Raw genomic sequence first — 26,686 nt, 5'->3', positions numbered from 1 at the left:
AGTTGCACTTTACTGAACTCCCTGCCATGTGCATGCAGTGTAGACACAAGCTGCTCTGGCTGTCTGGGCTGATCTGTCCTGTCTCCTGAGAACCATTCTTCCTCTGGCCACTGGGGCAGGACTCCATGCTGCTGTGGGCATCCCTGCTGGTCCTTGGTAAGTGATGGACAGGAGCCTGGCCTGAGCCTCACCAGAAGCAAAAGGCCTTTGCTCTGGCTGCTGAAACCATGGATTTTATTTCCATTTCAAAACAGCAGAAAATGAACAAAGGGAAAGATATTGATTTAACAGTGTGTGTGTGGGGAATAATAATTGATTTCCAAAGGTGCATTCTGCATCCACTTTTTCTTTTACTCGCCTATGGAAAATTCCTCCTCCCCCAGAGTGGGCTATTTTTTCACGTAAATGCAAATAATAAAAATTACAGTTATATTCAATTGCTTTCTTAAATCATAACTTATAAAGACCTATGGAAAAATAGATAAACTGGGACCTTTTGTGAAGGATCATAGCTTAGTTGTGAGGTGAAACAGAAATGATTTTCTGCTGCAAATAACAATTTCCTTTCCTGTATCCTAGAAGCAAACTTGTCCTGGTTTGCAAAGGGCATGGAAAGAGAAGAAATAAAATGGCTTCCCTTGAACTTTTCTCCAAGTTTGTCTATTATTTATCAATATTTGTGCAAATGTATCACTAATTTCCTATTACCTCAAGTTGGAGAATTTAAAAAATGTGTTTTGTACATTCAATATTTGTTAAGTGCATTTATTTTGTTCCGCTTTAGATCCTCAGAAAATAGTTACCGGAAGAGTTATTAGCATGACTGACATATTATGGGACCTTAGTAAACTGCGCATGTATGGATATAGTCAATATAGCACAGTGCCAGGCACGCCAAAAGGACTAGAAACCTGGAAGCTGGAGCCTGTGTCCTCAAGGACTGACATTCTAATTAGAACATCAAAGTAGAGATGCAATAACATCTGACTTAGCAATATAGGAATAATAGTATATAGTGGGTCATAGGATAACAATAGGATGATAATAATCAGCCAGGCAACGATAATGATTAATTCTTGCTGACTTTGACTATGTCCCAGACATAGTTCTGTTCTGGGACACTGTTCCACATGTATTAATTTGTCCAATTCTCTGACAGTTGAGAACTGGAACTGTTATAATCCCGCAGTCTACAAATGAGATTAAGGCACAGTAACTTTGGTTTTGTGACTAAGATTTATGCTTCTAGTGCAGTAGTGGTGTCAGAATTTAAACTCCTAACTTGACTTTGGAAACTATGCTTTTGATCACCACACCTAACTGTACATTCAATTATGATGAGTTTCAGTAAACTATGATGGTCAGTGTGCTGACTCAAGAGGAAAGAAAGATGGCTTCACACGAAAGAGGCATCTGAGAAGGCTTCAAGAGGTGGTTTGACTTCTCTTGAGCCTCGATGCAGGGGTGTGACTTGACTTTAATGGGTACTGAAGGAACAGAAGGAAACTCCAGGCAAGGACATAATAGAGTCAAGTGTCAGCACAAGCTGGATATTTTTAAAAATCATAGCAGTGAGTAATGGAGGAGTTACAAATTTAACTCATTGCAATAACACTGTAACATTGCTCTGTTTTCAAATGGGGAAATGAGATTTGGGAGTTTATGTGGTTTGTCTGGACTCACACAACTAAAATTCAAGCAAAGCTGAGTCCACAGCCTGAGTGATTAGCTTCTCTGGGTGGGCTGGTTGGAAGTAGGATAAGGACGTGCAGCCTCTCTGGGCAATAACTGGGGACTCCTTGGAAAACATGTCCTGACACTTCTTTCTTGACTCTCTTGCAGCTTCTGTCAGTGGACAGTTTGGTAAGTCTCCTTTTATTTTCCCTTTTACATCCCTAGATGTCTGCATAACTAGTCTCTGTCCCAATTACTTAGAAGAACAGGCCTCTTTTCCCTTTCCTCCTTTTCCTGAGGGTTGCAGACAGGTGAAAGCTGTTCTGGTGCCTCTGACCCCAAGCGTTAGGTTATCTGGGCGCTGCTCTCTCAGACCAAACCTGCCTTTGCACTGGACACACAGAAGGCTAGGATATGTGTCACAGAGTTCACAGGAGAAAAATGTGCTACTCACTTCATATGGGGTCCTAGTCAAGTTGATTGAATGCATAGCATCCCGAGAGGAAAAGATAGAACAAAGCCATTGCTTCAAAGGGAGAGACTGGGGCTTCAATAACCTTGCCCCCAACTGTGTGTAACCAGTTTGCCCCAAAAGTCAGCGTTCTCTGTAGACACTTATTTCTGTTACTAGCAGAAAGCCCAGCCCTTGATTGGGAGCTGTTTTTCAGATGCTTGGCAACACCTACGGGTTTTCTTCAAATCCATTGAGCACTTCATGGGAGCTGCTGTCTGTCATCCTGCTGGATGCAGTGTTCCCCACAGTGCTCGGGTGTGCTATTCTAGCCTCAATGTCCTGGTCACACACCATTTACCATATTCTGCTGCCTGTCTGAGACAGGATCATAACTTGGCAAGACTCTACTTACGTTTCTAGTGTGAGGAAATGAAACAGTCTTACTTCAGCTACTGCATGCGGTCAGTCTCAGAGCCCATGAACACGGTGCCAAACCTCACAAAGGCCCTGACAAAGACTGTCTCCTCCATATCATAAAGCCACCTGCACATCAGAGGGAGGGGCAGCTCACTTGGATGAAAGAGGACGCTCACTGCATCCTCCAGCAGAAGGAAGCTCTTCTCTCCAGGAGAGGAGAGGCCACCCAACACTCCCTTCCCCAAATCGACCCGGTGGGTATTTCCATTCTCTTTAGGAGGAACGAAACCACTCCTACTGAGGACATACACACCCTGTCCAAATCTTTAAGAGATTTTTTTTTAAGTCTGCAGAAACTCACCAGTGCTGCACATTACCAAATGGAACACTTGCCTTCATCTAAAATGTTCATTCTGACTTTTACAGGTTTTGTCCCCAAATGGAGAAAAGCAATTATATCCTTTGTAAGGCAAAAGAATGACATCTGTACATTTGGATATAATTAAAAGACCTATTTGGGCAGTTCTTCCAGAACAATGTAAAAATATTTAAAGTTTCAAGCTTTAAAAAGGCAATTGATTTCAAGCTTTTAAAAAGGCAATAAACTCTTACATGTAGACAGTCCTCCTTATGTGAATATAAAAGCTACCAAGAAGAAAATCAATGTAAAGTGTACTTAAAATTTTATAGTAAATAGCACACCCCAAATTAAGATTTTATTTTTGAAAAATTAAATGACACAATAGAATATGTTTTACCTTCTACTTCACAGAAGCTAAATTACCATAGGCAATTTGTAGAACAGTCTATCTCTCATATGATTTTTTAAAAATGTGGCAGCAGCTACAGCTGCAGGCAGCATGACTGTGTCCAAGGAAGGAAGGAGTCGGGGACAGGTAGAGCAGGAAAGTGAAGCAGTCAAAGAATTACACAACTGCTTCTCTCCTTGTAATATTAAAGCTAAAATTGTCCTCAGAGCTCTCATTCCCTACTGCATGCTTACTTTTATCCATCTGACATTTTTACCTAGATGTGGATCATATGGCAGGAATGTCAGTGCCTTGCTTTCATAAAACAAAGAGGGGCACTGGGGCCAACTTTCAGGAGGCTGGTGTTTTCCTTGTTATTGATTCATCCTTTTCAACTGTTAGAAGATCTTGCTCTATCACACTCCTTAGTGGTGTTGTAAGCCACTGAAGCAGTGGTTCCTATTGGGGACCTGGCCACGGAGCACTGATCTCCAGCTCAGGGATACAACAAAGGAATAAAACACAGGCAAAATATATATTTTAGCTACAAGGGGAACCGTGATAGTCAAAGTCACAGGAGGACTAAGAACATGAGACGTGGTGTTCCTGGCCTTTATCAAGTGCACAACTTGATTTAGGGGTATACCAGTGGGCTACAGGAAGTGTTGGGGGTGAAGAGCTGATGCAGGCAAGGTCCTAAGGATTCAAAAAACAAAACATTTTTGGAAAAGCACACAGGAGCAGATCCTGGTTAACTAGGAACCTGATCATTTTTTAACTGAGACTACTTAGCTGGAAAGAATTTAGCTGAGTCAAAGTCCTCAGTTGCAGTGTTTCCCTTGTTTTGAGGCACCAGGACTTTCTAGACTGTTTGGTGGTTTTGGTCCTGGCCTTTGGCCCAGGGATTAATTTCATTGCCATGCCAGCCACAAGCTTGCCACAAGTCACTTAGGCTTAGGACAGACTCTTGACTCAGTTTATTTGTATGTCAGTTTATAACATCAATCACTGCCTTCTCTGCACCACATCAAGCTGGTCCTCAGCAGTTCCATATAATGTTTACCAGCTTCCTAAAATACTGCACCTTGTGCAGGATATGAAATAGCAATACATTTTCATTGTATGCCTACCAAACCACTGATCTTTGAGCAGGCAGATTGAAGAATTACACTGGGCAGGACTGTCACCAGCTAGCCTTGTGTGAGTCCTTGCTTTTAGTAATGATGAAAATGAAAATTAAAGCACAAATTTACAGGAAAAAGCTTTAGTTAGAAAATAAGAATCCCAGCACTTGGGAGCCTGAGGCAGGAGGATCACCACAAGTTCAAGGCCAGCCTGAGCTACAGAGTGAGACCCTGTCTCAAAAGTGACTAAATACATACATATATATATATACATACATGCATAATTTAGAAAGTAAGAAACAAACAGTAAAGGCTCTGGTTTGGGGAGCTGTTAAAGGTCAGCATTGCCCTTAACAAAGAGAGTAAGGAAAATAAAAATGGCCCCACTTTAAGTAGCAGGACGGGGTACACTCTAATGAAAAGGATTAGACAGGCCCACCCACAAAGACAGGAAGCCAGTTTAGAATGATGTGCTGGTGGACTGGAACCCAGTTAATCATGATCTCAGGCCTGTTTCATACCTGAAATCTTCATGGTGAAAGGGTAGTTCCACTTCCATGAACTAATTATCTCTGTTTTGTGGTGGTTGCAGTTACATGTGATTCTGCTTTTTCCAGACTCTAGGTGATTACAGTTTTAGGACAATGGCTAGAGAATACTGGGCATAATTGAATGAATCCCTTACCTTGTTGTCCTCAGGCTTGAGGACAAGGTCATGTAAATTCAGGGCTAATCAATCTTGCTTTGCCAAAATTTAGACAAACACTCTTTTTTTTTTTTTGGTTTTTCTCCGGTACCAGGAACTGAACTCACGACCTTGCGCTTGCCAGGCAGGCACTTTTGCCGCTGAGCTAAATCCCCAGCCCCTGACAAACACTCTTTAAATGATCAGCACATCCACATGCAGAGCTGAGAAGAGATTTGAAGCAGACATATTCAGTAATAAATGACAAAAAATGAAAGACAAATGTTGTTCTACTTTTAGTGATCTATTTAGCATTTAGACCCAGGTGAAGAATTAAGAGTTTTAGCAAAAATCACTTTTAAATCACTGAATGCCTAGGGAGAAAACACAAATCAAGGTTTTGATAAGTAACAGGCTAACAGTCTATATTTTCTTTGTCCCAGGTCCATATAATGATTTTTGACTGGTCAGGAGGTTGTAATAGTGACAAATTTGTGTCACAAGTACTTTTGTTGTTAGCTCTCACAGTTTGAAAGCAACAAAACTCAGTAAATAAATACTCAGATTTTAAAAGAATCTCAGTAAGAGTTTCTTGTTGTGGGAATAAAATTGAAAATAAAAAATCTCCCAACCCAGAAATCTTCTCCACAAAGGTAACAGAATCAAACCACTTTTATTATTGGACAACCGTTATACTCAAATGCAATGCAGGCAGTCCACTAAGAGATTGCAAGGAGAAGACAAAATCCTACTCTTTTATTTAACCAAGCAGATGCAACCCATACATCTGTGTTTTCTAGATAAACAATAGTCCACAAGCAAAAGGACCTGACAGCATCTGTTATGGCTTGTATCTAGATGTCCCCCCACAAAGCCTCGTGTGCTCATGGGTGAGCGTTTTTGGAGCTGGCAACATCTAGGGTGTTTGATACTGGGATAAAGGGTGTATGGTACTAAATTAGTCCACTGATTGAAACTAGCATAGTTCTCATTGAGGCTGAATGGATTTTCTGAAGAGAAGAAGCCACACTTGGTGTGGTGAGTACCACACAAGAGGCTTGTAGCCTGAATGAGATAAAAGGGAAAGCAGTTTCACTGCTGCTTCCTGCTCATTGCCTCCTGCCTACCCTGCCTTGGACTGTTTTTCCTCTCCAGTACCCCCTTTCCATGCCACCTTGCCTTGGAGCCAGTTAACTATGAACCAAAACCTTTACAAACTGAGCTAAATAAACCTTTCCTCCTTTTACTTTGGGTGTCAGGCATTTTATCTCAGCAAAAGAGAAAAATAACTAAGACAGCACATTTTGTTACATATAGTTCATCTTAACTTTATCATGAACTGCAGAGACTGCTGTGTCAGCTAGTTATCTTTTATGTGGAAGAAAAACAAACTTTACACATTTTTGTAACAACAGGTAGTTTTGCATATTGGAGCAAAGTTAGGTTCTTAGACTCAAACAGGAACTGAGACAGAGAACACTCTCCCTAGATGTTTATATTTCAAGAAATTACACTGTGAGACTGGCCGCACACAGGTTACTTAGCCATTATAAAGATGTATAAGCCTTTGACAAGGGTGGAGAAAGAAATTCTGAAAGAAAAGGGTAAAGGAGATAATTCTCTTCCCTCATTTTCCACAGGGAAAATTAAGCCTCTCTTTAATTTGTGTTTACCCCATATTCTTCTGCTTCTGGCCATCCATGTGTCAAATAGCATAGGGTCCAATTTCAGTTGAGTTCAATATTTTGTCGTTGAAGTTTTCTCTTCGTAAGCATGTAGACATATTTCTTCTTTCAGAAAACAGCCTGCTCAATTTTCCCATGCCTGTTTCTCATTGATATTGAGCCAGTAGTAGAATAAATGAAGAGGGAAATTTATTGAATTATACCCCATGAGACACAGTAGGACAGTCAGAAGAGGGAGCCTACCAGAATTTAGAGGGGATACTATTCAGAGTAGGGGTTAATGGATTTAAGTTTGGCTGTTGGCAATGTTTTGTTGTGAAGAGCAAGAAAGAACTGAGTGTACCTAAGTCCCTGGAAAAGTCTGTGTTTTGGCCTCTTGAAATGATGATTATTATCTAGCATACAACTGGGGTCCAGAATATGAGAGATGTTCTCCTTGTCCCACTGTGTGCAATAAAAATGTTTTTATTGTACTATTATATACAAAGGTGACCAGGAAAAGTGTGTTAAACAAGTGTTTCTTAGTAAGGTTTGTTGGCAGACTTAAGTCAAAATCTTGTCCTTTGAAAAGGTTTAGGAAAGTGAGCTACCTTTATGAAAAGTGATGTCCTTTAGGAAAGGAAACCCTTTTCTTTATTTTTAGAGCATTCCTTACTTCAGTTGATTCTCAATGGCTTTTAGTTCAAAATAATCTATATGTGAAAGAAACATATTTTCTTTTCTTTTTTTTTTTTTTTTGGTTTTTCTCCGGTACCAGGAACCGAACTCACGACCTTGCACTTGCCAGACAGGGGCTTTGCCGCTGAGCTAAATCCCCAGCCCCAAGAAACATATTTTCGAATGACATATTCTGGTACCCTTCACACAAACAATTGTGTTAGAGAAGTATCTGTAACACAAAGAGCCCTGGTGGGGAGTGGGGGTTGGGAAAAATGCAATTCTCAGTTCCGTACCTGAGGACCTAATCCATAGGAACAGGTTGAAGGGTTTTGAACCTTCCATTATTGCTCAATCATGACTGGACCCTGCTAGGATTGTGCCCTAAAAGGCCATTTTCCTCCTGTGCAGCCATTGCACTGGTGGTAAGTTGAGCTCAGCTGGAGCACCTGTAATCTGAGTAAATAGTTGGTCTCTCTGGAACCTTGGAGCTTGTCTAGAGTCAAGTCCTCCCAACTATTTCACCAAAACCTCTGCAGCTCAGACCATAGCCACCTCTGCCTCAGACCCATTTCTCTCACTTCTTCAGCAACTGTACCCAAACCTGTGATCTCCCTTCAACCACCATGGACCCCGGTTTTCCAAGGAGCAACAGTGAATTTGACTTGCAATGGATTTCACTTCAATGCAACAGAGAAAACAAAATGGTACAATGAGAATGGGGAAAAGGTACTATTGGCAGAGACTTCAGAAAACGTCCTACAGGTTCATGCAACTGGAAAGTATAGATGCCAGGCTGAAAACTCACTTCTGAGTGACCCTGTGTTGTTGAACTTTTCTACAGGTGAGAAAGAGAATAAATGCATTAAATCTTTAAGAATTGTTTCAGTTCATTTTAGCTCTCCTTAGGTTCTAAGAACTGGAGTCCTTCATTCTTCTCTAAGCCTCGACCTCACTGACTTCTAGTTTCACATTCTTCCTCATTGTCTACAAGGATTTTTCACTTGAAAATTGTGCTTAAATATTTAACATTAATCAACAAACATTCTTCAACCCTTCCATAGTCAAAGAAATTAGTTAGTTTTAGGGAATATAAGAGTTTTCTGGGATCCTGCCTTGTAGGACTACTCAGCCTCCTAAGGGAGAAAATACACACATGTGAATATACTGAGCACAAACCAGGAAGCAAAAAGTGCCATGAAAAAGGTGCTGGGAAACCTATAACCTCAGGTCTTTCATCCCCACGTCCTGTTTGCATCTCTTCTTCATTCTGGCTCTTTCTGATTGGGGCTACTCCCATATCTCTTTGTGCAGTTTTTACCCTAGTTTGTACGTAATGGTTTGGATCACTTCCACGGACATGGCTCTATAGGAGGAGCAACTCACCACAGTCCTCTAAGAGAGAAAGAATAGAGCTAGACTCAAATTCCAATCTGAACAGCATGAGACTTTCCATAAAGTACCACATTCACTGCCCTTGGACCTACACTTATTTCTCTGACAGTATGACAGGAATCCTGCTGCATAGCACATGCCACTACACTGTAATAGTTCCTTGTACATTCCTTCAAATACTATTTCTTTGATGTTCTAGCTCTGAGATTTGATGAGAAGATTGATGTTGATTTTTACATATTCTTTAATGTCAGGAAATTTTTTATCACCTCTTCTTTGGTTTTTCTTCTGTGTATTTGAATCTTTATATTTGGAATCTGTCCTTAAATGACTGAGCAAAGATGCTTAGGGCTTATCTGAAATTGTGTCTGAAGCATGCCACACTGACCTGGAAGGGGCCAGAAGACCACATATCACAAAAGCAAAAATGAAAACAACTTTGTAAAACAAGAGACACAGAGGAAGGAGGTAATTCACTGAATGATGAATTTTTTTGCATGTTTTGGTTTTCTGAGAAAAGGTCTTCCTATGTACTCCAGGCCAGCTTTGAATTCACTATGTAGCCCAAGCTAGACTCAGACTTGTGATCCTTCTGCCTCAGCCTCCATAGTGCTGGGTAAACAAACATACACTACTAAGCCCAGTTTCTGAATGAAATTTTCTGTGTGTTGTTTCCAGGCCCCCTCATCCTTCAGTCTCCTCATTCTGTATTTGAAGGCGATACATTGGTTCTGAGATGCCGGAGAGCAAGAAAAGAGAAACTGACTGCTATGAAGTATTGTTGGAATGGAAACATACTCCATAGTTCTAATAAAAGCTTTGATCTTTTTATCCCAAGAACAAGTTCAGTAAACAATGGCAATTATCAATGTACTGAGTCTGGCGACAAAGATGATATATTTAAATCAAATGTAAAAGTTATTAAAATTCAAGGTAAACTCTTCATTTTATATAGATTCATTTAGTAATGTCAGAATGGGGATTTAGGAATGTCATTAGGGAACTTATAAGTTAATATTGGAACTTTGGAAACACCAGAGACCTAACTCCTCTAAGAGGCAGAGAAAGCTGAATAATTGAACTGGAATAAACTTAGAGAGAAAGAAAGTGATAGAGAGCTTGATGAAGTGTATCCTGCTGTGTATCTGAAGTTTCCTGGAACTGAGAGTCCAAGCCTGTTTCTCTTCAGGGCGCTATATACTCTCGTGCTAAGAACCTGACTTACTTTTTCCTCTCTAGAACTATTTCCACATCCAAAACTGAAAGCCACTGCCACTCGACCTATAGAGGGGACCTCTGTAAACCTGAGTTGTGAAACACATCTTCTCCCAGAGCGACGGGACACTTCTCTTCATTTCATCTTCTTCAGAGACAACAGAGTCTTCCTATCAGACTGGAATGAGTCCTCAGAGCTCCAGATCCCAGCCATCTGGAAAGAAAACTCAGGATTGTATGGGTGTGGTGCTAAAACAGTGGGCCACAGCATCAGGAAACGCAGCCTCCCACGGCTGATTCAGGAGCAGAGTGACTGTGGCAGAGCCAGGTGTGCTAAGACAGTGAGCCACAGCGTCAGCAAACGCAGCCTCCCACTGCCGATCTGGGTGCAGAGTGAGTGTGTCAGAACCAGGTGGGCTGGGAGGGGTCTTAGCATCTTCTTTACCTCTCCTGTGCCTGGATCTGTGGGAATGGGAACTGCCCAACAGAAATGGGTTCTGTTGTTCCAATAGAGGCACCAACTTATGAGGTGTGATAAAAATATAGCAGATGTTTAAATTTTTAAAAAAGTTGTAGTAGAAGACACTTTGCCATTAATCACTCTCAACATACTTTCTCTCAATTCAAATACACTTATCCCATTAGTCTTGCCACTTTCTGAAACAGTTCTGGAAGTCCTCTTTTGTGTCTTCAGTTGGGCTGTTGTAGCTGACTGAGTGTCCTGAACCAATTAAAAATATTTACCTATCATGATCACTTTGACTTTGTGGAAGAGCCAGAAGTGACATGGTGAAAGATCCAGTGAAGAAAGTAGATGACAACGCACTACAGTGTTTTCATTTGATAGAAACTGCCATAAGTGCTCTACCGAGGAAAAGGATCCCCCAAAAGAGTGAGACGTCTTTTTGTAAAAAGTAGCGCTTTATTTAAGCTGGTACCCAGTGGCACAGAGTACAGATGGGCTCTGCAAGCTGCGCGCTGAGGAGAAGCATCAAGGAGCTTATAAAGTGGAAAACCACAAAAGAGGGGCATTTAATACCCAGATCTTATCTTTGTAGAGTGCTAGGTAGTTTTGGTGGTTATAATTTTTAGAACCGATGCTTTTTACAAGAACATCAAGTTAACAAGTTGGCTCTTGTGGTTTTGCATTGCCTCTCTCTCTGATCCTCTCTCTCTGATCCAGCAGAGGATTTTTAGTAGGGGGTTTTGAGGGTACAATGGGTGACTGGAGGGTGAGGGAAAACGGCGCATACAGAACAGGATGGCGGCGCTTTGGTCAGGTTACAACAATAAGTATTTGATCAATATGGTATGATCATAGAATAAAGTAAATGTTTAAATTAAAAACTTTATTAAAAGACACATAATTACTCTCTTTCAAAATAATCAAAACACTTCCCTTGGCTTTGATCATACCGCATGGTTCTTTGCAATGTGTTCTTTACTGTAATAAGATTTTTAAAATTCAGGGGCTGGGGATTTAGCTCAGCGGCAAAAGCGCCTGCCTGGCACGCGCAAGGTCGTGAGTTCAGTTCCCGGTACCGGAGAAAAACCAAAAAAAAAAAAAATTTTTAAATTCAAACATTTACCATCTCCTTCAATCACTTTTCATAGACTAAGAAGCAAGGTACTTTAATAAAAGGAATAAAGAATTTCATTCCACTTCTAGTTTCTTAGAAACATGGTCTTCCCTCCACACATTGCCATGTTACAGTGGTAGCATTGATTTGTGGAGTGAGATGCAAGAGCTAGGGAAAAAAATGTTCCCTGCTACTTAGCATGCAGGTTTTAGAATGCAGGAGCTTGGTGTAAGTTATTTAGAACAACAAGCACCTGCCTCTTCCTAATTAATAGCAGCAAACAATGTGAGTGCTAGCAATATATACAACAGAAAAGGAAATATATCTGCCATCATAGACATCTCTTTTTCTCTGGAGATATATCCATATAAGGACAAATACAATAAATACCAATTTGCCTTGGGTACCAAAGCAGGACTTCTGAAAACATGTGTGGACAGTCTTGGTGCCATAACATCCACTATGGCTATTACCACCTGTTGAGTCAGATAAAAACCACATACTTCTCAGGGATAGTCCATTTTTCTCTCTTGGGCCACTGTGTATCAGGACAGAAAGCTTGACACAATGACATGCTAGGTCTACAATCCACAGTCCATTGGTCACATGCTTCTATCTGCTGAAGAGTATATCTTTAAGTGACATAAAAAATCATTCAGTCCAATACTCTCTCTTGCCTCTTCCACCTGGCACTTAGCTGCTGTTTCCTGTTCATGTAGGAATCCCTGTCTCTGAAGTCTCCATGGCCACCCATCCCCCAGGCCAGGTCACTGAGGGGGCGATGCTGATCCTTGTCTGCTCTGTGGCTGAAGGCACTGGGGACATCAAATTCTCCTGGCACAGGGAAGACACAAATGAGAGTCTGGGGCAGAAGACTCAGCGCTCCCAAAGAGCAGAGCTGGAGATACATGTCATCTGGGAGATGCATGCTGGGGTGTACTACTGCATGGCTGACAACAGCTATGGCCCTGTCTACAGCGAGCCAGTGAACATCACTGTGAGAAGTGAGTTCTAATCGCCATCAACCTTGTCTGTTCTTAGCATACTTCCTCAAATGAGGAGAGGGTGTAGTCAACAGTAGCTTTGTAACTCACCTTTGTTTCCATTTTATCATCTTCCCTTGTGATAGACAATTTCTTCCATTAGAAAATTAATAACTCAAAAAAAAAAGAAAATTAATAACTCAATCAAGTCAAAGCAATGTAGTATTACAGTGAGGTAATGCTGGCCAGGAACCATTTTCCCTCTTGGAGGTGACTTTGTGTCTCTTCTCTGATCCAGTGTGTGTTAATCTCAGAGAGCAGCCTTACCTCACTAACAGCATTTTAGGGTGAGGCACAATTCTGTCACTTGTCAACTGAATCTGTCCTTTCAGTAAATCATCCACAACACATCAGATCAATGTTCTCAAGAGGGACAGAACCAAAGGCAGAAGGCAGTTTCATTACTATAAGCCTGAGGAATTCTCAGCTACCCAATCACCTGCAGGAAACCTACAAGCATAGAGATTAGATACAGAGCTGAGCTTGGTCTACTGAGAAGACAAATCTTGTAAGATCTTACAGTTTCGTCTCACATCTTTTATTTCCTCTCTCCCTGAGAGGCCATCCAGGCTAAGCCAGTTTCTCAGTCAACTTTGGCAGTAAGGAACTGTTTTCTACTGATCTTCAAAGCCTCGTCCATTGCAGTTTCAGTTGCATTTCTGGCCATGACAGTAGATTTTCACTAAGAAGCTACTGGTTAGCTAGATTTCCTTGCTTTCCTTTATAACAAAGCCCCTTGAAAGAGTTATCCCTACTCATTGTCTTTACTTTTCCCATTTCCTCTTCAACCCAAGACCATCCAGGTTGCCTCCCTCTGTCTTATTCTCATGAAGATCATCAATGACCCTGCTGTTGCTAAAGCTATGGGCAATGCTTAGTTTCAATTTAATTGACCTCCCTCCAGTTTTTAACACAATGGATCGCTCCTTCTTGAACCACTGTTCCTATTGACTTGGGGACAGAGCTTTCTATTGGCACTCTACCTACTTACCAGACACTCATTTTAGCCTTCTTTTCTGGATCCTCTTCATACTTTCATCCTTTAAATTTGGGAGGCCCTATCTTCAGATATAGGACAAGTCTTTAGGTCATTACACCCAGTCTTATTACTTTAAAAGCACTTATAACTTCTATCTACTTATGACTCCCAAACTCATTCTACAACCTCTAACTGTATACTGAACTCAAGGCCCATATGCTCAAGAACTTAACCAAGTATTCCACAATTCTAGAATCTCAGATTTAACTAATCTGAAGCCAAAGTCTTGAGTTTCATCCTAAACAGACACCTGCTTTTGGTCCATGTAAAGCTCTTTCACTTAGGCACTTAGATAAGAAATCTGGGCACAATTCTTGATTCCTTTTTTCTTTCTCATCCTCTGTGTACTCCACCTGCAAGTTCTGAAGGCTCTGCTTCCCAAGTAGTCAGAATCTCACTATATCTCACTGTCCTCCTATAGTTTTGACTTTTCACCTTTCCTGTGAATCTTTCCCCAACCATGCTCTATTACATAGCAGCTTTTTACCCCATACTATATGCACCCCTGTTTGCTTGCTGTCTTCTCTTCCTCCTCTTATATTAGCCAAATGACCCTTATTTTGATCACTGTTATATCCCAAGTGCTTGCACAGTTTAGGCTTCAATAACCATTTGTTGGAAGAATGAATTTTGCATACACCATCTCTGTTGATTATTGTAACAATCCTAGAAAATAAAGATACTATCTCCATTTTAAAGAAAAGTGAAGTGCTAAAAATTTTGGTTATTTTCACACATCCCAGGGGTTTACCCATGGCAGCTCAGATTTGAGCCATGATGTAATCTTTTAGCTCAGAGAGACAGACAGCAATGTCATAGGTCTCTAAATAAATGACACACTGTTGAGTACTACCCTCAATCATGCTAAATAAGCAGTCAGCACTGACTCGGAGCCATGAACCTGAATGGTTCTAACAGGCTCTAGGAAAGGACTGCTGTGCTAGCAGCCCAGATGCTGCTCCATTTTCCCTTCAACTCCCTCCAAGCAAGTTCTGTGCTAAGACAGGGCCCTCCCATGTTAGAGAATTGAGACATTTTCCCAGAACCAGGTGCCACAAAAGGGTCTGCATCTCAGCTTTGGAACATCTTGGGGAAATGATACATGGGACGTAATTCTAAGCAAAGAAGGACTGAGACTGAGCCTATAGCTTTTAAGACAGCTTGGGGGAAGGAAAGAGGGATTAGGAAGGCTTGAAGGCTGCTGCTGAAGACACCTAGATGCCCTGAAATGTAGAGTGACTCTGAAGGTAGGGGTTACTGCTTCTCCAGGAAGGTTCTTACAGTGAAACTGTTTACCTCAAGGAGAACGGACGTTATAATCTCAAGGAGGGTAATAGTGAATCTGTTGGTAATCCCCAATTAAGTGTCAAATACTCATCTTGCTTTAAGGGACTGTGGAATGTATTGTCTGGCCCAGGCAGCTCTGGTCACTTCACACGTGTGATTTCATTTTACTGTTTTACTCTCACAGCAGTCCTGCAAAGCATGGAAACATGATTTCAGAAACTTACACAGATGTCAAAGATTGCTGGATATTTAGTAGGGAGGGATCTTCTTCTAAACCCTTTATGTCTGCTCAATTTGTGCAAAATCTCTGTGCCTGTAAATGGGAAAATTTATAAGCGCAGAATATATCTGCAGGAGCCTCAAACACTGGGCTAAGGTGGTCAGGCTTTGTCAACTCAAGCTGCTGAAACAAAACATCATGAATTGGTTGTTCTAGGTAATAGAAATTTATTTTCTCACAGATTTGAAGGTTTGGGATCAGAGTGCCAATACTGTTTGTTCTGCTGAGGACTGTTTTTGGTCTGTAGAAGGCCACTTGCCTTCTTGCTCTATTCTTATGTGACAGAAAAAGAGGACAAGAGCAAGTTTTTCTGTGTTCATTTTAAGGAGAGTCCCAATCCTACTGTGAAGAACCACACCCCTATGACTGCATTTGACTATAATTAACACCCAATGACCCATTTCTAAATACCATTACATTAAGTCTAGAGCTTCAACATGTGCATTTTTGAGAGGACAGTTCAGCCTATTGCACAAGCAGAGGTTAGCTAGCGTGGTTCTGTGTGGGAACACACTTAACCTGTGGGGCTGTCTCCTAAACTGACCAAAAAACAGCATGAAGCTCCTGAAAGCCTAGACCATAATGCAAACCTAATACTTACATAGATAGGAAATGTATGCACCAGGCCCTACACAACTCACATAATATATAACGTCCTTAATCTACAACCAATAGTAAATAGCTAGTATTATCCTAGTTTTACAAATGACAAAACTGAGGCACAAAAAGCCTAAACAATTTTCCCTATACACAGTTAGTACATAGAAAACCTGTGATTCTAAATGCAGAATCCAGTTTTAGAAGACTGTGCCTTTTGAAAAAATATTACAATGACTTTTCCTAGAGTGGCTATTTCTTCTAAGAAATTGGGTTACCCAATTGGGTTACCCAATGACTTGCTTTTCGACTACTGAATTTCAAATCCCTGGTCCGTCTATGGCTGATCGTGATTTTTCACAGCTAGATGCTCAAGCGGGCAGTGGGGAAAGATGCAATGCAGAACACAGGAGCCAAGCCTCTCTGTTTCTGGATTCTTCTAGGTCTCCATCCCCCTCCTTCAGCTGTCATGTTGGAGAGGTTGTACTGGTTACTCCTGAACCCTGTAGGTGGAACCACTCATATGTCAAATGGCAGCTTTATGGGTTTTGCCAGGAAAGGCAGGGTCGAGACAAAAATGTCATTAGCTGGCTGGTGGCTACTCTGTACCAGGAGTCATAGATGAAGATAAATGGAAATTATCATTAGTATTGCTGTTGTCCAAATATCAGATGTCTTTTGTCTAATTTGAGGTATTGGTATCTGCAGTCTGCATTTGGTTCATGTGCAGACAGGAAACCTGCATGAGAAACACTATCACCCCACTTTGCATCCCTTCATCCTGCTCCAGCCTTCTAGCCCTTATCACAAAGGCACAGATTATAAACGTTTTTGTTTGTCCTCTGTCTCCTCTCTAGAGCAGAAGCTCCATGAAAGGAGGGACTTTAGCATCACATTCACTACTACACCTTCAAGGCTTAGCTGTGTACCTGGTGTACACCAGGCACCAGTAAATCTTTGTTAGATGAATGGATGAATTCAATGAAATTTCTCTTGCTATAAACGACAGCATGGAAGAGTGAACCATAAAGAAAAATTAGAAACTTCCAAATATTTGCTTTATTATGTATATTCTTCCATTAGTTTTTTTCTCTTCTATCTTTCAGAGAACCACAGTGCAGGTTTCTGTGAGGATAGAGACTGTGGCCATTCTCTCTGGCATCCCAATATATGTTTCAGGGGGAACTAGTGACCTTACAGCAGGGTTTGTTTGTTTTTTCTTTTTCTTTTGAAATATTATGTAGAACTTTAAAAAATCTATTGGTAAAGGCTTGCAATACATAATAAATATTTATTGTGGGGAGTTCTTCTGTATACATATTGCATCTTTGTCCTTTTTATTTCCCATTCCCCTCCCCACTCTCCCAGCTCCCCCCATCTGCAGATCTTCTTCCCAGTGCCACAAAATCTATTTTCCTGTTGCCTATTATCTATCTTTTATTTTGCTCTTTAAATTATTTATACTTTGAGTCTCTCATATAAGAGAAACTATGCAATATTTAACTTTCTGTGCCTGATTTATTTCACTTAGCTTTATGGATAACAAATTTTTTTAAGTGGAGAGCAATCTCAGAATTTTGTTAGTTCGGTTGGTGCCCTAATCACATATCTTTCCCTGGGAGAGATTCCCCAGTAACCAAACTATGAGAATACTGGATATACATAAATATGTACATAAATTTATATAAATACACACACACACACACACACAGAGAGAGAGAGAGAGAGAGAGAGAGAGAGAGAGAGAGAGAGAGAGAGAGAGACGGATCCTTCCTTTCCCCAAATTGCCAATTTCTAAAATGATTCATTCGGGGGCTGGGGATATAGCTCAGTGGCATAAACGTCTGCCTGGCAAGCAGAAGGTCCTGAGTTTGATTCCCAGCACCAAAAAAAAAATAAATAAATAAATAAAATAAAATGATTCATTGAAGGTAGAGAAAGATAGATATTTCCTGTGTCACTCCACACTGGCTTACCACTGTGAGATTTTCTGGCCATACCTTCATGAGTCCTGCCTAGTTCCTTAGGTTCTCCTCTGCCCCAAAAGTTGGGAAGCTAGCCAAGCTGTGGGTGGGCAGTCCCACATCCTGTGCCTCTCCTGCTGATACTTACATAGGCTCTTTCCTCCCAGTGACTCCAGGAAACAGACAGGGCCTCACTGCTGCGGGAGCCACTGGGGGGTTGCTCAGCGCTCTTCTCCTGGCTGGGACCTTCCTGTTTTACTGGCGGTGGCACAGGAAATCAGGTTTGTGTTCTCCTGTTACTTTTTCTAAGATCCTTGTTCTATCCTTATCTCTGTCACCTCAGTGTATGGGTAGCCTTAGTAACACACACTACCACTGCTTACCTCATCACCCCCAACACGTACAGTCACTCATGTTCCTTTTAAAGACTGTTTTCTGAACAGACCAAGTGTGGTGTATTAAGTGTGGAGTAAAAGTGAATTTTTTAATGTAAAATTTCAAACACTTTAAACAGTTTACTAAGCAGTTTGGTTCATACAAACCACCCAGATAGATACCTCAGCCTATCCTAAAACTATCATAAATGGACATTAAAAACAAAATCAAGGGCTCTGAAGAAAGACTAAAAATAGGAGCTGACTAGGAAGCTTGACTTCCCTGGATCAAGGTTTGAACCTGTCCCAGGAACCCCTTATCCAAAGGTCACTGATCACTGGTGAGCCGCCCCTTCCCAGGGGGAAAAGCCTCTTCCAGGTGCAGTACCATAGACTTCCAAAGAATTCTTGTCATGTCCAGGTCAAGCTAGATTCAAATGCCAGAAAGTCTGGCATGGAAGAAGAGTTGCAGAATCTTCTTCAGCTGTACAATATTACATACATCCTTCAGCTCTGTCTCTTAATTTAAATCAGTTCAGTTCTCCAGAAATTAGGAGCACTTTTGTGCACCCTGTGTTGGGGAGAGAAAGGAAACATTGGACTAACAATGAGCTCTAGTGAGCCTGAATTCGAACTGAGATTCCTCTGGGCCTGACCATAAGTGCTCCTTGAAGTCTACCCACAGCTCACTACTGCAGAAGAGTGATAATTTGGTTATATTTAGTGTTTCCTGAGATGTATCAACAGAGCCTTGAGCTCTTATAGTCTCAAGTAATTGGATAATTAATCCAGAAATGTGTATCACTGACCCAAGCAAGTTATGTGTTTTGTTCAATCCTTTTTCACAATTTTTTTATTAGAATCAAGTTTGGGCCTATGCTTGTTTTTGGTTTTTTGTCTTTTCTTTTTCTTTACCAATATGTAGCACAACAACTATTATTTATTTCCTATCATCTTGTTTTGAAATTCTGTACCTTTTTTATGGTTTTTCTGTTGTTTTGTTTTGGGGCCTATGGTTGCATGGACTTTCTGGACCCTTCTTCAAGGAGTTCATAGATGTAGTCTTTGACAAAGACTCCCTCTGCTGACCAGAATACACCTTTGCTTTATCTTGCAGGAGACAGTTCCCCGGATGTGGAACTCAGGTGAGACATCAGCTTTTGAAAGAGAGAGAGAGAGAGAGAGAGAGAGAGCGAGAGAGAGAGAGAGAGAAAGGAAGGGAGAGAGAATTAAGTTTCCCAACTACAGATATGCAAAACTTTAGGGTCACAAAATTAGTTCAAGTTATTTCTCTTTTATTCTGTGGGTAGATGGTCCATTTTCATGTTCCTTGAATTAGTCAAAATTGAAGCTTCCTAGAACCATTCTTGTCAGCTATTAGTATTATAAAATTTGTATGCATTTAGATTGGCTTCTTATTTGAAATTAAACCATTCGTCTAAATGAATGATATCAGAGGTTACGGATTTTCTTGGGGTGGCCCAGAATATTTCTGATGCAAATAGTCCTATAGTTAGACAAAGTGTTATATATGTACAGAGACTAGAGTCTAGATTTTCTACAAGTGTTCTAGATGTTTTAGGGAATTGTAAGTTTCTAGTAATCTTATTTTTGCCCCAAATATACACACATATTAATTGGACTTTGTGTTTTTAACTTCCATTTGAAAAACATGGTCCTCTTCTGTGTATGCCAGGGTGTCAGGCTTAGGTTATAGATACCAGTTGGACCATGGATCATATATAATTCCTTCCTGATTTGTCCAGGCATGATAATGTAAGAGATTTAGCCACCACTTCTTGATGATGAGGTTTTTCTTAAACCATTCTGTCTATGAGAGGATTGGATGATGTCAAAGACTCTCTGGCCTTGTTCCCAGACAGCTGCTTATACCACTGCTCCTAGTCTCTTTTAAAAGAGCAATTTGACTCTATATATATAGACCTATTGAGGTTCCAGCTAAACCTTACTGGGCTTCTAGCTTCCTACCGACTGCTCACTTCTCCAGAAACCCCCTTTCTTCACAGCTTCCCTCCCTAACCATCTCAGGCCTCCGTGTTACAGTGCTGCAGGGATTATCATGTGTCTCTGTGTCTCACAGGAGCCTTCCCACTCCAGACCCAGGACCCTCCTTCAATTCCATCTGCCCTGCCCAGGAGGAACTCATGAACTTATACTGCAATGGTGAGGATTCTCTTGTAAGAACTCTTCCCAGCCTCAGCCATAGGGGGAAAAATGTGGTTTGTGCCCTAGGAATTGCTCCTGGTCATCATCCTACAGGATTCGGAACTCAGATATTCCCAATAAATAACCACTTCTTCGGGTGTCCAAGAACTATGGAGGGGATGCTTGGGAAGAGGTATTTGCAGCACATATCACTGGCCTGGACAGCCTAGAAATATTGTCTTTTCTTTTCAGTGCACCCCAATGAAGGAAACTTGGTATATGCTGAGGTCCAAAGTGCTCAGCTGGGAGAAAGAGAAGGTATGTTTCTGGGAAGAGATTTTAGCTGCAAACTCCATTCATTCATTCATTCGGCAAATGTTTTTGGAGCACTTATGATATACTAGGTATTATTATGAGTATGGAGAGTTAATCAAAGAGCAAGCAGACAAAAACCCCCAGAGCATAGAGCTTAGATTTTAAAGAGAAAAGCTAGATGTGAAAAATATATAATATATATTTATTGGTGATCTGAACAAAAATTAAGCATCTTTCTGATAGAGTTTGTGACCTGGTTGGTGTATAAAATAAGGTTGCTTTTAGATCTGAATGAATGTATGTTTGCAAAATACCTACTACAGTAGGCATTGTGTTGAGAATATTTATATATAACATCAAATACAAAAGCTTCTCCATTTATAATGGGGTTGTGTCCTAATAATGTTGAATACATTAATACATCTAACTTCTCAAACATCATAGCTTAGAATCATTCTAAGTACACTGTAGATTATTCATCCAGCTGGGTGTAGTGATGCATGCCTGTAATCCCAGCACTCAGGAGGCTGAAGCAGGAGAATCGCTGCGAGTTCAACACCAGCCTGGGCTATCAAGTGTGCTCAAGGCCAGCCTGAACTGCATAGTGAGACCCTTTCTCAAAAAATACAAAAAAAAAAGATTACCCATCCATTGTCTACTTTCATGATTTCATGGCTGACTGGAAGCTATGGCTCGCTGTCCCTTCCCAGCATCAAAAGAGTGTCACATCACATATCATTAATCCAGGAAGTGTTCAAAGTTCACATTTGAAAGGTTTCTACTGAATAAGTATGGGTTTTGCACCATAATAAAGCCAAACCATTGTAAGTTGGGAACTGTGTGTGTATGTGAGCTTGTGTGTATGTGTGTGCATGTATATACAGTTTTTACTGGGTGTTAGAATATTTGAACATTATATTATAGTATTCCTTAGTTATTGTTGGATTTGGAATTTTGTTCTGAATCAGGTTGCTTGGTATGAGGTGGGCCCTTTCAAAGCTTTCCGTTAAGTTTTGATGTGGCAGGTTTCAAACAATATTTAGGGCACATTTAGCCCTAACATTAAAGCAATGTGTTTCTGAAGATTCTGTATTAGGTGCCACATGTATTACAGAATCTGCCTGAGCTTCAAGTATTATTCTTCTATGTCCTTTCTTACAGTTTTTACCTGCCTAAGGTAGTTTTCCTTTGCCTATAGGCCTATCGGTATTCAGCCAAAGACTTGAGGATACATGCCTTTCTGGATCTTTCTCTAGAGATCTCCATGCTCTGGAGAGAGAGAGAGAGAGAGAGAGAGAGAGAGAGAGAGAGAGAGAGAGAGAGAGAATGGATGAGTGTGAAGGGGGAGATCTCTGGAACTTTCTGGAGAGCTCTGTAACTTTCAGTACAAATTGCTGCTGTCTCTCTGGTACTCTGTTCTGTGAATTCTAATGGCTTAGCTATAGCTTGAAAACTGCCTCCAAAGAATGAGCTGGTGCAACAGGGAATTCTGCTCTCTACTTGCTTTCTCTAATGGCATTGCACTGTCCAATGCCTGAAGACCATTTTTTATCCTTTTCTTTCTGAGTGCTTAAAATGAAAAGGTAAATTCAATCCCTGGTACTTCATCTTGGTCAGAATGAGCAGTCCTACTTCATTTTTCTTCAATCTTATCTAGAGCCATTTCAAAATGTACTAAAGAATGGAGATCTGCTTTTAGACACTCTTGTGAGTAAATATATGCTCTTGTCCACTTTGGTTTTCTTGGATGGAAATCAATTTTTTTTTCAATATCGGGGAAATCACTTCAGTTTTTAAGAAGAACCTTGAAAGGCTCCCTCACCAGATACAAGGTTGTAAAGTAGCTTCCCACTCCACCTCACACTCATCTATTTACTCCCCCCACCTCTCTCTCCCTCTCTCTCTCCAGAGTATCTGACTGGAAACTCATTGAACAGAAAATGATCTCTTTTTCTGCAAAACCGCCTTCAACAAATATTTTTTTCTCCCATTCCTCCATACTTCCTTGATTTGGCTGACTAACCGAGGCTCTGGGGTCAACAGCTGTTTTTATTTATGAATATAAATATGATACCTCACCTAGTGTCTTCGTGCCCAGTGGGGATTTCACTTATAACCTAATGCTGAACAGTTTTACCAATGAAATATGTAAGGCTCAGAGAAGCTAAACATTTTCTAAGTATCCAAAACCAGTGAGAGACAGAGATAAGACCAAGATTTCTGTACTGTAAGAGTATTTGTTGCTTTCAGACTATTCCTACATCTGACCAATACGTATCACTTGATCCCTTGCTTTGTCCATTGGTTTGATTTCTGAGCCACTTCCATTAATCAAGACCCTCTAAATAGCAAATGAGAACTGTCTCTAGCTTGCCAGGGTTGATTGAGTGCATCTTATCTTATTGAGCTACTTTGATGATTTTCCTGTTATACTCTGTCCTTGACTTATTTGCAAAACACCAATTCTGCTGACGGAATACTTACATTTCAGACACTTCACCTATTCTTCTAGGTTTGCATAATGGTCATGAAACCATAAGCAACATTTCCTTCATATGAACCATTATTCTGAAGACAGAATACATAGCTGTCTTAGTTTTCTCGTTGCTGAGGTAAACTACCCAGCTCCTAAAGTTAAAGAGGAAAAGGTTTATTTAGCTTGCTGTTGCTGTTGAAGTTTCAGTCCACAACTGGCTGGCTCCAAGGCAAGGTGGCACATGGCAGAGACACACTGCAGAAGAGAAAATGGTTCATTGCATGCAGAATACAGCAAAAGCAACAAGGGACCTTAACAAAGTCTTTCTTTCTCTTTTATTTTATCCAAACTACTTAGGGTGGGTAGCATTCATACCCTTAATCCTAATGCTCTTGAACCTAGCATTGTACCATGAATCAATTGTGGCATCACACACTTTAGATCCAGCCACCTCTGAAAAAATCCCCACCCATGACCACATGAAGATTTGAGGAGGCATCTAAACACAAGCCACAACAATAGCTTTCATCAATAATTGAAAATATCTTTACTCCCAAAATGTACATAGTAAGAAAACTGTGGTAACCTCAGGTGCTCTGAGATGTATCTTCTGTTCAGGTGTTACCTCTCTATAAAATTACTATGTTGCTCTAATGATTCTATCTTTTTTCTGAGGATCTTAATTTCTAATATGCAACAAATCATATCTGCTGAATTTTCCTTTCTCTGTGGCTCCACCTCTAAGAAACTGTAGCAAAGAAGAACTAGTACTTGCTAACAGAACAGAGAGTTTTCATCACATGGCATATATATGGAGAGTTTTGTGGGAACTTCCCAAACTCAAGGGTGATGACATGGGTGTACTGTAATTAAGAGAAGTAAGAACTAAATTAAAAGGGAAGTAATATTTCAACATCTAGTAGAAGAAGTGAAATTTTGTACTATGGTATTGAGAGAGGACTTTACAGATCAATGGAGCTTGAGAAGAGCTTACAGAGGGACAAGTTAAGAGATGGTAAAACAAAATGAAACATGTTGTAGGATATGTTGGGTTAGGGTGGAGAAAACATGACAATGAAGAAAGCTCATGGACCCTGGATTCTGGAAAATAATCAGGCACACTGGATTCTAAGTGAATCCTTATGCCCATGGTTCAGTGGTTTCCTTTCCTTCCACAGCCAGTACCACCAGGACACCTCTAGAGGAGAGGGTAAGTTTTACTCCCCAAGGTTTTCTATTTCCTATAGTCTTGCACTCCCTCTCTTTCTCCAGTTCTTCTTCTATATTTTCCCATTGCAGCACGGCTCATTTGCCTACTCTGAGGTGAAGACATGGCTCTCAGAAAAGCCAGAAATTTCAGCCTCAACGATGCAGATGCCATAGATTGCTATTAAAGTGCGGTATTCTTGTGACTTGACTCTATCCAAAGCCGCAGGCCCATCGTGGGATTACAGTCATCAACTTGAATTCATCTACTCTGAAGTGACGATGGAGTTGCCTCTGAAATGCCTTGCTAACATGTCCCAGATCCAGGACAGTTGGGAGAAGACTCTGTATGCCTGTTCTTGAAAGGACCTAGTGTGCTCCCCGGAGTCTGATTTAGGGAAAGACAATAAGGAGAGAGAAGGACAGTTTTTGAAAAATGGAATTCTAAATGCTAGTGAATTGGGATTCTCACAGAGATAGAAAAGACCGGGTGTTATGGTTGATACATTGTGTCAACTTGGGGAGTCTAGAGGTTTGGCTAAGTGACTCAGCAGGAAGCCAGGATACTTACTTTGTATACATCCTAAGCCTGTGAAAGAGGAGGGCAAAGATTATGTGAGAGCTACACGCCCCTTAGGTGGGGGTAGCCTGTTTACAAAGTAAGGCAGAGAAAGAAGCTGCTTGCCGCCATTCCTCCCTTTTGCTCTGGCTGCATTGCTGTTCGGCTGCCATTCCCCCCTTTGCTCTTGTTGCTTTGCTGTCTTCTGCCTCGGAGCCAGTCAAGTAGGGACTGAAACCTCCACAAACTGTAAGCTAAATAAACCTTTCCTTAATTTTGGGCGTTGGGTATTTTGTCTCAGCAACGAGAGAAAAGTGACCAAGACACCAGGAAGCCCAGATCTCTGTTTTTTGTTTGTTTGTTTGATTTTGTTTTGTTTTGTTTTTGGTACCAGGAATCAAACTCAGGACCTTGCGCTTGTCAGGCAGGCATTTGTGCCACTGAACTATATCTCCAGCCCTGGATCTCTGTTTAAAATATTGCTATGTCTCTCACTGGAGAATCAGTTACATGTATACCAACTGGTATAATTGAATGTTTGCATAGGGGTGGCAGAGTACACAGTTCTCCCATCTGTCTACACAGTGTAATTCTCAGAATTCAGTTACTGATAAAACAAGGATTCACAATTATGTACAAAAAAATGAATTTTAGAAAAATTATTAAATGATTTATAAAATCATCAAGAAAGCTAGAGAAGCAAATTCTAGACTGAGATTTCCAAAGGAAAAAGTAATTGTATTAACATCATTTGGACAAAAACTTTTAACATTAAAGAAAAGAGACATAAATGTAAAATTAAAAAGTGGCTCTGCAAGCCTAAATGTCAGTATAAATTCATGATAAACCCTTCTCTTTAAAAAAATACATTTCTAGCTTTGTTCACTGACAAGGTCTAGAAATAATTACCACGCCAACAGAGATGGTGGTACTACTTGGTGGTTTTGTGTCTAAATACCATTTCCTGTTCAAAGAAAATAGAGCTGCTTTTCTTGTAAGAGCTGTTTGAGTTACCAAAGAGTTGATGTAAGAATGATTCTTTTAATAAATCAAAAAATGGTGAAAAAATAGGAAACTGTATTTTTATAGATGTTTAATGTTATACCTACTGCTTAACATCAAAACACAGACTACCAAACATTATATGCATCTGATGGAGGTATGCCATGCAGAACCACCTACAGAGTACCCATGCACTAAATATCAAAGCTGAATCCATCAAGTTTTTGATCTAAGTACCACTTTATAGGGAATACAGGGGACAAAGGAACAAGTTAAAAGAGCATCATGAGATTGCAATCAGCAAAATGTAAGCTATGGGAAAGTTCTGTAGGCCAAATGAACCAGTGAAAGGATCTGGTTTTTTTCAAGTTAATGGGGAAGAAAGAAGGGAGAGGAATGGAGGAAGGAAGGGGAGGAGAAGGAGGGAAAGACCGACACACAGACAGGAAATGGAAGAAGAAAAGAAGGAGGAGGAGGATAAAGAGAAGAAAATTTAAGAATAGGAGCAAACAGATAAAAGAGAGAAGGAGTAAATTAAATGAGTCTTGAGATATATCCACCAAAAAGAATGGCAGACATTGTTTGGAACCTGACTTAAACAAATACAGTTAAGAAAAAAATACTAAGGGAAAGCTGGGAATAGTGATTCACACCTAGAGTAATCCTAGCACTTGGAAGGCTAAGACAAGAGGATTGTGATTTTAAGGATCATGATTTTGGACTCTAACAAGTTCCAGGTCAGG

The 26,686-nt window shown here is 40.6% G+C and overlaps 1 protein-coding gene across 5 annotated transcripts; it reads left to right on the top strand.

Annotated features, from left to right (window-relative positions):
* Nucleotides 1-24,948, top strand: Fcrl4 (Fc receptor-like 4). 5 transcript variants are annotated; one of them, XM_013522505.1, is made up of 13 exons: nucleotides 1-156; nucleotides 1,843-1,863; nucleotides 2,972-3,009; nucleotides 8,035-8,289; nucleotides 9,519-9,773; nucleotides 10,080-10,448; nucleotides 12,355-12,639; nucleotides 18,013-18,126; nucleotides 19,337-19,364; nucleotides 20,321-20,403; nucleotides 20,638-20,703; nucleotides 24,355-24,386; nucleotides 24,476-24,948. In XM_013522505.1, exons 3-13 carry the CDS (start codon nucleotides 2,985-2,987, stop codon nucleotides 24,557-24,559), a joined length of 1,596 nt encoding a protein of 531 aa, XP_013377959.1. In that variant the 5' UTR covers nucleotides 1-156; nucleotides 1,843-1,863; nucleotides 2,972-2,984; the 3' UTR covers nucleotides 24,560-24,948. The 5 variants fall into 5 exon arrangements, with proteins under 5 accessions (XP_013377959.1, XP_005400176.1, XP_013377958.1 ...); XM_005400119.2 differs by lacking the exon at nucleotides 2,972-3,009; XM_013522504.1 differs by lacking the exons at nucleotides 1,843-1,863; nucleotides 2,972-3,009.
* Nucleotides 24,949-26,686: the final 1,738 nt, after the last annotated feature.

Source organism: Chinchilla lanigera, unplaced genomic scaffold (genome assembly GCF_000276665.1).
Source record: "Chinchilla lanigera isolate Chin_1 unplaced genomic scaffold, ChiLan1.0 scaffold00067, whole genome shotgun sequence".
Classification (NCBI taxonomy): domain Eukaryota; kingdom Metazoa; phylum Chordata; class Mammalia; order Rodentia; family Chinchillidae; genus Chinchilla; species Chinchilla lanigera.
This window is presented reverse-complemented; position numbering and strand designations above follow the sequence as displayed.

Coding starts and splice junctions, on each gene's coding strand:
- Fcrl4 (XM_013522502.1), top strand. CDS start 3,023: ATGACATCTGTACATTTGGATATAATTAAAAGACCTATTTGGGCAGTT. Junction 3,084..8,034: donor GGCAGTTCTTCCAGAACAAT/GTAAAAATATTT, acceptor TCACTTCTTCAG/CAACTGTACCCAAACCTGTG. Junction 24,387..24,475: donor GGACACCTCTAGAGGAGAGG/GTAAGTTTTACT, acceptor TTCCCATTGCAG/CACGGCTCATTTGCCTACTC.